Consider the following 12,527-nt stretch of genomic DNA (forward strand, 5'->3'; position numbering starts at 1 on the left):
CTTCCATTTAAGGCTACTTTCACACATCCGGTTTGAGCAGTGCGGCTCAATCCGGCTGTGAAACCTATGCAACGGATGCGGCGAAAACACCGCATCCTTTGCATAAGTTTTTACATGCGGCCCGTCCGTTTTTTTCCGGTTGCGGCACGCTACTGAGCATGTGCAGTGGAAGAAACCGCATGCAGTGGCCGGATGCGTTTTTTTCCGCATCGCGCCGCATCCGGCGTCCATAGGCATGCATTGAAAAATGCGCCGCAGCAGCTGGATGCGGCGCGATGCGGTTTTTTTTGCCGGAGCAAAAAACGTTGCAGGCAACATTCCATCCGGCCGCGGCATCGGCTAAATCTGCCGCATGCGGCAAAAACCGGACTGAACGCAAGCCCAATGCGGCACAATACGGCACTAATGTAAGTCTATGCAAAAAAACCCGCAACCGGCGGCAAAAAAAACAGTTGCGGTTTTTCTGCAGAGCGCCGTATTGTGCCGCAGAGCAAAAACCGGATTTGTGAAAGTAGCCTAAGCCTTAATCATATAAAACAGCCAATTCCTTTTATGCACGAACAAAAATTGCCTTTGAAAACTAATCAATGGCAGTACAGTAGAAGGCACTTTCGTGCGGAGTATAAACCACCTCTATTAAGTTTCTCCTTAGATCTGTCAACGCTAGATATTTTCAGGTTTAGATTAAAACAATTATTATACATTCTCTTTAATTACTATGAACTGAGCCATTGTGATAGCACATTGTCTTTCAGGAAGTTCGACGGTCATGTTACAGTCTCTTCCGTTGGCTTTCTTTGATCTCTCTTGAACTGATTCCACTCATCTCGAAAAACTGCCTGAAAAATTGATAGAAGTGTAATTTTTCCATCTTGACCTTGGCGGCCAACCAGGAAATAGACAAACGGATTTATGCTACTGTTAATGGCACAAAACAGAGAAAAAAGGTCCATGATGGGAAAAGATGGCATGGAATGGTGTTTGTACCATACAAGCAATAACACTCTCATGGGCATTCCGAACACTAGGAAAACTAAGACTGTTACCCCAATGACAATATATAACTTCTTATGCTGTCGATGTTGAGAACTTGCCCATACTTTGATGAGCAAAATAAGACTAGAAACGGTCATGGATGGTATAAAAATGGCAAAGCTAAAGCTACAAATTATGATAAAGGTGATTTTACATTCCCTACTGGACTCCTTAAGAATACCTTTACGGTTATAGGTTATATTGTAACAAAAGGCAAACTCAAGGGCACAGAGAATGCAAGAGTTGATCCATATTAGGGTACAGACAATTGAAGACATGTGCCTTGGTCTGTTACAATGATACCAAATGGGAAATAGAACAGACAAGCATCTTTCTATGCTTATAGCTGTTAGAAGACATAGGCTAGTGTTGTAGCCAAAGAGACAAGCTAGAGTTAATGTACTTATCACATTAATAACATGTTCATCCTCGTACTGTGATTCCAAGTGTGGTATCAGTGCAAAAAACAATGCAAAAATGTGCAAAATAAAGGCAAACAGCAAAAATGCCGCGTCAGCCAGAGCAAGGTTAAAAATATAGATGGAGGAAGTGGTTCTCTTAATCTTAAATGAGAGGTACCAGACTACAAGGCCATTGCCAGTCATACCGAACACTGATAAGATGATGGTCACTGGCGAGATCATTATGTTGAACACTGGTTTGAAGAATAAGGTATCATTATTCCAGTATGGTGTTTCTCGAAACATAATTACAGTACTTGTGTTTCCAGATTCCATTATTAATCGAGGAGAAAAAGGGCGAAAAGTAGAGATTAAAATTAAAACATAAAAATAACACAAAGTATTGTAGTGTGTGATCTTAGTAGATACCAGTGATCACATAGGCACAAAGCAACCAGATCCTTTATGATGCTTTAGATTGATGGAGTCATTTTCCGTATTCTTATTTGTTTAGGTTGATTGGCAAACAGTCTCTGAATTATATATTTCTTCCAGAAGTAAACATGCTAAGCTGTTCCTGTCGTCTACCATCTGCTGCTTTTACCACCATTAATTCTGTAGAAAATAAATGAAATGATGCAATATTAATCACCAAACATAAAACAACAAGCCGTGAAAAAGGCTTTACTGGTCTAGTGCCCCAACCCAACAAGCTTTCCCAAACCAATAACAAAAGCTATCAAAGTAACCCAAGTACAACACAGATATTAGCGCTTTATTTGTACATTACAAGATAGAATTCCCAATAATCACTTTTGTCTTTTGAAGCAGAGCCGTGCTCAGTCCCCATTTACTAAGATTTCAGAAGATGAGTAGTCATTACATATATGGCTCCTTCCTCTTAGTTCATTTTAAAACATGAGGCTTTTTGGATTTGGCTTCGAGGATAGGAGTCATAATTCACATAATGTAGTATTTTGTTTTTTACTACAAAGTAAGAGGACTTACTCAACATAATATCCCCAGATACATTGCTCAAGATTACATGTAGGGAGCTAGATCCACATGGCTACCAAGCACAAATCAAGTTTGCCCTACTATTTATAAAGTACGTTGACCAACATGCACAAATACTAATGTTATAATCTGTTTGTAGAAAAAAATCCAGCATCTCGTCCGGTTGAAATGTAGATAAAATCAACTTTTATTCCATTGTATTAAAAATTCCAAAACAGGGGATCATAAAAAACCATACTCAGTGCACATTTGTAGGAGACGCTTACGCGTTTCGGACTGTTTGTCCCTTATCATAGCATGCTTGTTCTCATGTGAGAACCCCTTTTAACCCCTTCACTACCAATGATGGATATATCCGTCATGAATCGTGTGAGGTTAATCTCCGCCCCCTGCCCCCCTAATTTTATTAATTTATATAGCGCTATTAATTCCACAGCGCTTTACATACATTGGCAACACTGTCTCCATTGGGGCTCACAATCTAGAGTCCCTATCTGTATGTCCTTGGAGTATGGGAGGCAACCGGAGTACCCGGAGGAAACCCACGCAAACACGGGGAGAACATACAAACTCCTTGCAGATGGTGTCCTTGGTAGGATTTGAACCCAGGACCCCAGCGCTGCAAGGCTGCAGTGCTAACCATATCAGCTGTTTTCAACAGCTGACGTGTGCCTGCAAGTTACGAGTGGAATCGCGTTCCACCTGCAACTTTTAACCCCTTACATCTCGCTTTCAAAGTCTGGCAGCGAGATGTATATGTGCGCGGCCATTACTTTCACTTACCGCCACCCCCACCGGAAGTCACGTGCGTGATCAAGTGACTTTCAGTTTCAGTGGTTGCCATGGTAGCACAGGGTCATGTGATGACGCCTGTAGCTACCATGAGTCACTTTCTTTCAGTGCTGGCATAGTGCCAACACAGAGAGTAAAGCAGCAAATCTCCAGTTCTCAGCTATGTAGCTGAGATCTACAGATAGGGCAGAGAGATCAGATTGTTGATCTATATAGCCCCCTAGGGGGACTAGTAAAATAAAAAAAAAAGTAAAAAAAAAGTAAAAAAAATAAAACAAAAACCTAAAAGTTCAAATCAGCCCCCCTTTCGCCCCATTGAAAATTAAAGGGTTAAAAAAATAAAAAAATATGCACATATTTGGTATTGCCGCATTCAGAAACGCCTGATCTATCAAACTGTAAAATCAATTCATCTGATCAGTAAATGGCGTAGCGGCAAAAAAATTCCAAACTCCAAACTTACATTCTTTGGTCGACGCAAGTTTTGCGCAAAATGCAATAACAGACGATCAAAATGTAGCATCTGCGCAAAAATGATACCATTAGAAACATCAGCTCGAGATGCCAAAAAATAAGCCATCACTGAGCCATAGATCCCGAAAAATGAGAACGCTACAGGTTTCAGAAAATGGTGCAAAAAGTGCGCCACTTTTATTGGACAGGCTAATGATTTTTTTTTTTAACATTTTTAGATACAAGTAAACCTATACATGTTTGGTGTCTACAAACTTGCACCAGGCATCACAATGACACATCATGTTTACCATATAGTGAACACGGTGAATAAAATATCCCAAAAACTATTGTGCGATCACACTTTTTTTGAAGTTTTTCCACACTTAGAATTTTTTTGCTGTTTTCCAGTACACTATATGGGAAAACGTATGGTTTTATTTAAAATTACAACTTGTCCTGCAAAAAACAAGCCCTCATATGGCAAGATTAACAGAAAAATTAAAAAGTTACGGCTCTCGGAAGAAGGGGAGTAAAAAAAACAACCCAAAAACGGAAAACGCCCTGGGGCTGAAGGGGTTAATACTGGCTATGAAGGGAAATGAGGTAACAGGAAATAGCAGCAACAATTTGCATGAGTCTTAATTTTACAAACTATTTTTCACATGTGGTTCCTATGCTTACTAACAGTATTCTACAATTATATCCATTCCTGTCCCATTATTGGATCTAAGATTACCACTGCTATCCACCATATATCCATACAAAATCCACAAAGAAACTCTTATTATTCAATAAACCAATTTTTCAAAGATGTCAATGTATATTACTAACATGTTACACTTTGGGGCACTTTGCACACTACGTCATCGCAAGCTGATGCTTGCGATGCCGAGTGCGATAGTCCCCGCCCCCGTCGCAGCAGCGATATCTTGTGATTGCTGCCGTAGCGAACATTATGGCTACGGCAGCTTTCCATGCAGTCACCTGCTCTGCGGCATCGCTCTGGCCGGCGAACCGCCTCCTTCCTAAGGATGTCAACTGTGGGAAGTTTTAAATGTGGCCAAAGGATGTGTAAACTTATGTGAATACATGAACAATGTGAAAAAGTTCAAATCAACTAGCACTGGAATAGAATATTCCATAAAAATGTTCATAAACTGTAGCCACACTCGTAGTTTATTTAGTCACCTGTGAAGCCTGCCAAATGCAATATGTGGGCAGTACATCACGCCCACTAAGTAAAAGAATATAGGAGCATGTTTACAATACTAACAATTGCAGCACCACGAGCCCATCCGGAGCTTCGCAACATTTTTCCACTGTGCATGGAGGACTTTTAAAAAACTGTCGGGTAAATGCAATAGAAACTGTGAAAGCATGCAAAAGAGGAGGCAACAGACTAAGGCTATGTGCACACGCTGCATTTTTTTGACGCTGCGTTTTTGGCCGCTAAAAACGCACCCGCGGCAAAAAACTGCGGCAAAAAACGCACGCGTTTTTGCCGCAATTTGGTACGTTTTTGCTGCGTCTTGCTGCATTTTTGATCTCTGCGTTTTTCTGCGTTTTTCCAATGCATTGCATGAGGGGAAAACGCAGAAAAACGCAGGAAAGAATTGACATGTCCATTTTTTTTTAAGCTCAAAAACACAGCTTAAAAAAGAAGTTGTGCGCGTACAGCAAAAATGAAAACTCATAGACTTTGCTGGGGAAGCAAAGTCATGCAGTTTTGAGGCCAAAAACGCACGCGAAAAACGTGCAAAATCGCCACCAAAAACGCACTGTGTGAACTTACCCTAAAACAACTACATAAAAGAGAGGCAATGTGGATCATGAAACTCAACACTAAATGGCCAATAGGCATGAACAAGAAAACGGACATAATGTATCTATATTGAGGCAATTGTTTCTCCATCTGTGAACAAGTGTGGGGTTTTTTGTTGTTGTTTTTTGTTTCTTTTTTTTTATGTTTTTGTCTTCCTGAACAATATACAGAACAATAAGTAATAGCACTGCTCTATGATGAAAAAAAAGTGTAACATGTTAGTAATATACATTGACATCTTTGAAAAATTAGTTTATTGAACAATAAGAGTTTCTTTGTGGATTTTGTATGGATATATGGTGGATAGCAGTGGTAATCTTAGATCCAATAATGGGACAGGAATGGATATAATTGTAGAATACTATTAGTAAGCATAGAAACCACATGTGAAAAATAGTTTGTAAAATTAAGATACATGCAAATTGTTGCTTCTATTTCCTGTTCAACAAACTATATGAAAAAGGGAGTGTTGCAACCACGAAAATCAATAGCAAATTTGTACATTGGATACCAAAAATTACTCCTTGGTATGCATAATAAAGGAGCATGAAAAAGTGCAAAGTGCAATAAAGTGTGCAGAATTATGAACAAGACCTGGCCTCCGGTGCTAACTAATACAGACAGCCGGTTCGTTCATATACAAAATGAAGTGTCGACGCATACCAAGTGCAATTGCATAAATCAACCAGTTTTGATCATACAGGTTAGTCAAAAAATCAATCAAACACTTATCGTGTGGGGAGGGTTCATGTGCGTGTCCTAGAATTGCCCCAGCTTGCCAATCGATTTCAGGACAGCATAATGTCAGGATAAGGGGGCCCCCTTATCCTGACATTATGCTGTCCTGAAATCGATTGGCAAGCCTTATATCAAGCCTCCTGATGATCCGTGTCTGGAGAAACGCGTTGAGGCGAAACTGGCGAAATCTCTATTATCACCCCAGAATCACCAGTAACGTCTGAGGTTAGTCTGAATTTGGTGTTCATGTGTGTTTGTTCCAGTCCATCTGTCCACTGAGCATGAGTGTACCCTGTTTATAACCCTTGACTTTATCTATTTTTCACCATCTTATTTGAGGGTCCATTTAGGGATATCACAGGGTCAGCCACCGCCAAGTGGGGGCGCCATTTTTGCAGTTATCAGGGTGCCGACCCCCGCGGTAGGTAGTGGACAGGAGGGAGGGCTATTGTAAAGGGTGAGCATCTTACCTCCTCCCTTTATTTTTTCCTCTTAAGTAATTTGCACAAAGGTTGTGGATTTTAATAAGTATTAATAAAACTAAATTTCTAAAGGGTTATATAATTTTCTATTTCCTGTTACCTCATTTCCCTTCATAGCCCGTATTAAAAGGGGTTCTCACATGAGAACAAGTATGCTATGCCTAAGGACAAACAGTCTGAAACGCGTAAGCGTCTCCTACAAATGTGCACTGAGTATGTTTTTTATGATCCCCTGTTTTGGAATTTTTAATACAATGGAATAAAAGTTGATTTTATTTACATTTCAACCGGACGAGATGCTGGATTTTTTTCTACAAACATGTCTCTTGGATTGCCTGGTATCCTTCCTTGCACCGCCTGGTCTTAATTAGACTTAGAAGACTTCTGGAAAAGAATCTGGGTGAGCTGATAAAAAAACTGCTCTCAATTTATTAATGTTATAATTTGTATGTTTTTAAACAACAAAGGATGTAAAAGTGACACAAACATGATAGCAATAATAAGTAACAAGGCATATTAATCTTTACATTAATTAAAAAATTCCAAAAAGTCAAATAGCTAATAGAAATTAATAAACAGTTCTGATGTCTACCAAAAACTCCTGAAGGAGAATGCCTGGCCGTCAGTTCGTGACCTCAAGCTGAAGCACACTTGGGATATGCAGCAGGACAGTGATTCAAAACATAACAGCAAGTCCAGCTCTGAATGGACTAAGAAAATCAAGTGACCTAGTCAACGTCCTGACCTTAATCCGATTGAGATGTTGTGGCATGACCTTAAAAAGGCTGTTCATGCTTGGGAACCCTCCAATGTTGCTTTACAATTCCCCAAGAGTATTTTAAAAAACTCATTGCCAGTTATTGCAAGCGCTTTATTGCAGATATTGCTGCTAAGGGTGGCCCAACCAGTTACTAGGTTTAGGGGGCAATCACTTTTTCACACAGGGCCCTGTAGGTTTGGATTTCTTTTTCACTTAATAATAAAGACCTTCATTGATAAACTGCATTTTGTGTTTATTTGTGTTATCTTTGTTTAATATTTAAATTTGGTTGGTGATCTGAAACATTTAAGTATGACAAAAATGCAAAGAATAAGAAATCAGGATGGGGCACACACTTTTTCACACCACTGTATTCACCCTTTTCAGTCCAAAAACTCAAGAAAATGTACAATTCCATCTGGTTTGGCAATAAAAATGGGTCCCCTTACCTTTTGGGCCTCTGTGCGGCCACACAATATGTTCGCCCCTGGTACACTCATAAAATAGTGTAATGCAGTCTGGAGCACCTTTCCATTTATTGTAAAAAGAGCTTTATTTCTGTGTTACAGGATGATGACGATATGTCTTAAAACTGTTTCTTCCATGATTGCCAAGGTGCCACAGGTCTCCTCTGTTATATATACAAACTCAGTTACTAATCTAAAATTCTGCTTAATCACTATAAAAGATACACACATCACAAGCAACCAGAACAGTGTTAAGGAAAATTAGGGAAATTCTAAATGTTTAATGCCTGAATATAGCAAAAGAACACAGGATTAGCATTACTGACCAGTTTTTTAACTTAATATTTTGATTTTCAAGACAAATGTCCAAACACAAACACATTTTCTTTGCCAAGATTATAATAGAAGCTTAAAATCCAGATATGTCAGAGATCTTGTTTTTAATTACGGAGCTGGATATCATGAAAAATGCTAGATTTTCTGTTAGAATTTCACTAAACCGAAAATTCATCTTTACCTGGAAATTTGGCTCCCAAAGACACTATCTACCACCTGAGTGTTTGGGTCTTAAGCTGGTGGCAGGGTGACATCAGATAACCATCAAATGAATCGTCCCTAAAGTCCCAATTGACTTTACCAAATACTTTAGTTGGGTAGGAATCAGCTTACAGACACCTTTGGTGCTGCACAGTTACTCATGGGTTGAGAAACGATAGGCAAAAATCCTTGGCCAGACTGTTTTGATGGATTTTAATCAACAGTTATGCCTCTTGACATTTTACTACAAAAGGCAAGGACTCTCAATATGTTTAGCCAAGCAGGCATGTTTTTTTTCCAATGTGAATTGTGAAAATAACTACTGCAAGAAGGATCCCTCTATCTGTGACTTATCTCTCATCGGAAAAAGACCAAGTACACAGAACACTACCTTCACCTAACTAGTCAGACTGGTCTGCATGTAAGTTTTAGCAAGAACTTTACTATGTTGTAAAAACTGAAAAGACAAAGAAGGGTGGGGGCGCAAATGGTGGTACCAAAAAGTAATTAAATAGGTGCACTAATATAATAAACACAACCACTAAGACCACAAAATAAGGATGGCTGCTGCAAAACCCAGTAAGATAGCAATGAAGTAGATGGAAGAAAAGGGTTAATCCACGCTGCCATGAGAAGATCACTGAAGATCGATGGAGATTAAATATTTGATTTTATTGTTCTACGCATATTGGAGCTGTAAAACACCTTCTTCAGGAACAAAATCAATAATGTACATTATTGATTTTGTTCTTGAAGAAGGAGTTATATAGCTCCGAAATGCGTAGAACAATAAAATCAGGTATTTTAATCTCCGTAAATCTTCAGTAATCTTCTTCTGGCAGCGTGGATTAACCCTTTTCTTCCATCTACTTCATCAAAAACTTTACTAGGAAGGGTCAGTAGGATTAGGAGGGAGATGGATAAAATTCACAGTCAGTTGGGTCTTTTCCATGTTTCAGAACCTATTAAAGTTTAGAATTGCATGAATCAGGTAAACGTTCCATTCACAAGATGCTGCGGTAAAGTATAAGGAGTTCAGGGGCAAAAATATCTATTCTGTGTTTATACCTACCAATTCGGATGACATTGATACGCACTTGTTTAAATTTGGGGAATCATATAAAGGCTGCTATTACTTCCTCTTCCATTGGGTCCGCATTTATTCAAGCTATAGTTTCTTAAAGAAAAATTCAGAAAAAGGAATATTTTCTATTACATTGCAAGGTCATCAATTTAAAGGTATATGAAAATAAACTCCTCATCACCACTGATATTGCAACACCATAAAAAAAGAATAGTCATGGAAAGTGTAAATCACATGATCAATGGACATGTTAAAAGTTTTAAAGTTTTTAAGGTTTAAAGTAGACAAAAGTCCACTGAGTTTATCCTATTACCTAACGTGGATGCAGAGGAAGGCAACAACCCCATGAGGCAGGTGTTATATGCATCATAATAGGGTAAAAATGTCATCTCAACCCCCTATATAGAATATAGACTGGTCCCTTGATCAATGTCCCATTATATAATCTAGTACTAGTACTCATAATAACTTGTAACATTATATTTTTCAAGAAAGGCATCCAGGTCCTCCTTGTACTTTTTTTTGTGAATAAACCATTACATTATATGGGAGAATGCTCCATAGTCTCATTGCTCTTATGATATAGAATCTGTAACGTTTAAATCATAGATTGTAAGCTTGTGAGCCCTCACTCCTCCTCAAACTGTTGAATTATGTGTTACTCTGTATTGTCTTCATTGCCTGTACATGTTCCCCTCCATTGCATAGTGTTGCGGAATATGTTGCCGCTATATAAAATTATTAATTTTATTTTACCACTTCTCCCTGTACCCTGTTTACACCTTCCTGACAAGTCCCGGCCAATTTTTTCAATTCTGACCAGTGTCACTTTATGAGGTAATAACTCTGGAACGCTTCAACGGATCCCAGTGATTCTGAGAATATTTTTGTGACCTATTTTTCTTCATGATAGTGGTAAACTTTGGTTGATTTAATTTGTGTTTATTAATGAAAATATCAAATATTTCACAAAAAATCTGAACATTTGGCAATTTTTCGTTTCTATGACCTTAAACCAGATAGGTATATCAGACAACATAGTTGATAAATAACATTTGTCAGATTTCTACTTTACATCACAACTATTTTTGAAACATATTTTTTTTGTTTGGAAGTTAGAAGGGTTAAAAGTTTATCAGCAAATTCTCATTTTTCCAACAAAATTTACAAATTCATTTTTAGGGACCACATCACATGTGAAGTGACTTTGAGGGACTTAGGTGACAGAAAATGCCCAAAAGTGACAGCACAAAACCATATTCAAGAAGTTTATTAACCCTTCAGGTGCATCACAGGAATTAAAGCAATGCTGAAGGGAAAAATTCAAATTTTGATATTTCCCACAAAAATGTTTCTTTAGCCAAAAATGTGTCATATTTTTCACAAGGGTAACAAGAGAAAACGCACCATACAATTTGTTATGCAATTTTTACGGAGTATGCCAATACCCTATATGTGGTGGAAAAATACTGTTTTGGCACATGGCAGAAGGGGAAGAAGCGCCATTAAACTTTTAGAGCGCAAAATTGGCAGGAATAGGTACCAGATGTCATGTTGCATTTGCAGAGCCCCTGCTGTGCCTAAACAATGGAAACCCCCCACAAGTGACCACATTTTGGAAACTGCAGGTGCTTCACAGAATTTTACAAAGTTGATCCAAGAAAATAAAACGTTACATTTTTCCCACAAAAATTTTACTTTAGCCCCAAATGTTTCATTTTTCCAAGGATATAATAGGAGAAAATGCATCATACAATTTGTTGTGCAATTTCTTCTGAGTTTGCCAATACCCCATATGTGGTAGAATTGTACTCTTGTACACCAGGGCTCAGACAGGAAGGAGTCCCATTAGACATTTGTAATGCAAAATTAGTTGGAATAGATAGTGGACACCATGTTGCATTTGCAGAACCACTGATGTGCCTAAACAGCGGAACCCCCCCCCCCACAAGTCACCCCATTTTGGAAACTATACCATACAATTTGTTGTGCAATTTCTCCTGAGTGTGCCAATACCCTACATGTAATCAGGAACTACTTTTCAGGCTCAGTACAATGCTTGGAAGGTAAGAAGCATCATATTTTTGTGCAGATTTTGCTGTTATGGTTTTTGGGTGTTATGTTACATTGCCAGAAACCTGAAGTTCAAGAAAAGCAGAACCACCCATAACTGACCCAGTTTTACCACGTACACCCCTCAGTGAATTAATTTAGAAGTGATCACATTGATTCTACAGGACTGTAACAGAACTTTATACCATTGGGTGGTGAAGAAAAAATGATTACATTTTTACCACAAAAAAAAATATTTTAGCGCCATATTTTACATTCTCCCAAGAAGAAATGGTTGAAAATGGAACCAAAATTTGCCACACAGTTTCTGCTGAATGCACCATGGCAGGGCTTGGATGGAAGAAGCACTATTTGACCTTTGGAGCACAGATTTTCTTATAATAGTTTACGGACTCCATATACAAAGAACCTAAGTGCCTGAACAGTAGAATCCCCCCTCAAGTGACCTCATTTTGGAAATTGCAGCCCTCTAAGAATTTATCTATGGTTGTAGTGATGATTTTGACTTCATCTGTGTGTTCCACATTGCAATTTTTTGCCAAAAATCTCAAAACATTTTATAAGTATAGTTTGGAATTTTTAGTGCTGAAGTGCACATTTGGTGCTGGCTTTTTGTTTTTCTTCATTGAATTGGTCGGTGGCTGACCCCCACCATGCTATGCACCCCAATTTGGGATGTATTCCATCTGTCTAGATTTTGGCGGTTGGTGACTGTTCACATTGTCATCAGGCCTTGTCCACAGGATATTTACTTCATGCAGCATTTGCTTGGACCTGTCCCGCCCACAGCCATGACTCAGTCATGGGTACGGGATTGAAATAGACCAGGCGAGTGCTGCTAAGAGCAGTTCTACTATTCATAT

At 38.7% G+C, this 12,527-nt stretch overlaps 1 protein-coding gene across 4 annotated transcripts in view; it reads right to left on the reverse strand.

The window, feature by feature from the left end:
• Positions 1-288: 288 nt before the first annotated feature.
• The window catches only part of LOC142301682 (proto-oncogene Mas-like), a 127,695-nt gene continuing 115,456 nt past the window's right edge, over positions 289-12,527 (reverse strand). For 2 of the 4 annotated variants that reach the window (XM_075342701.1, XM_075342699.1), the window contains 3 exons: positions 9,580-9,684; positions 7,953-8,134; positions 289-2,051 (listed from right to left, as the gene is read on the reverse strand). In XM_075342701.1, the coding sequence (XP_075198816.1) occupies positions 768-1,772 (1,005 nt within the window). In that variant the 5' untranslated portion in view covers positions 1,773-2,051; positions 7,953-8,134; positions 9,580-9,684 and the 3' untranslated portion in view covers positions 289-767. The remainder of the gene's footprint in view (positions 2,052-7,952; positions 8,135-9,579; positions 9,685-12,527) is intronic. The other 2 variants (XM_075342702.1, XM_075342700.1) reach the window with 2 other exon arrangements.

This window comes from Anomaloglossus baeobatrachus, chromosome 4, assembly GCF_048569485.1.
Source record: "Anomaloglossus baeobatrachus isolate aAnoBae1 chromosome 4, aAnoBae1.hap1, whole genome shotgun sequence".
Lineage (NCBI taxonomy): Eukaryota > Metazoa > Chordata > Amphibia > Anura > Aromobatidae > Anomaloglossus > Anomaloglossus baeobatrachus.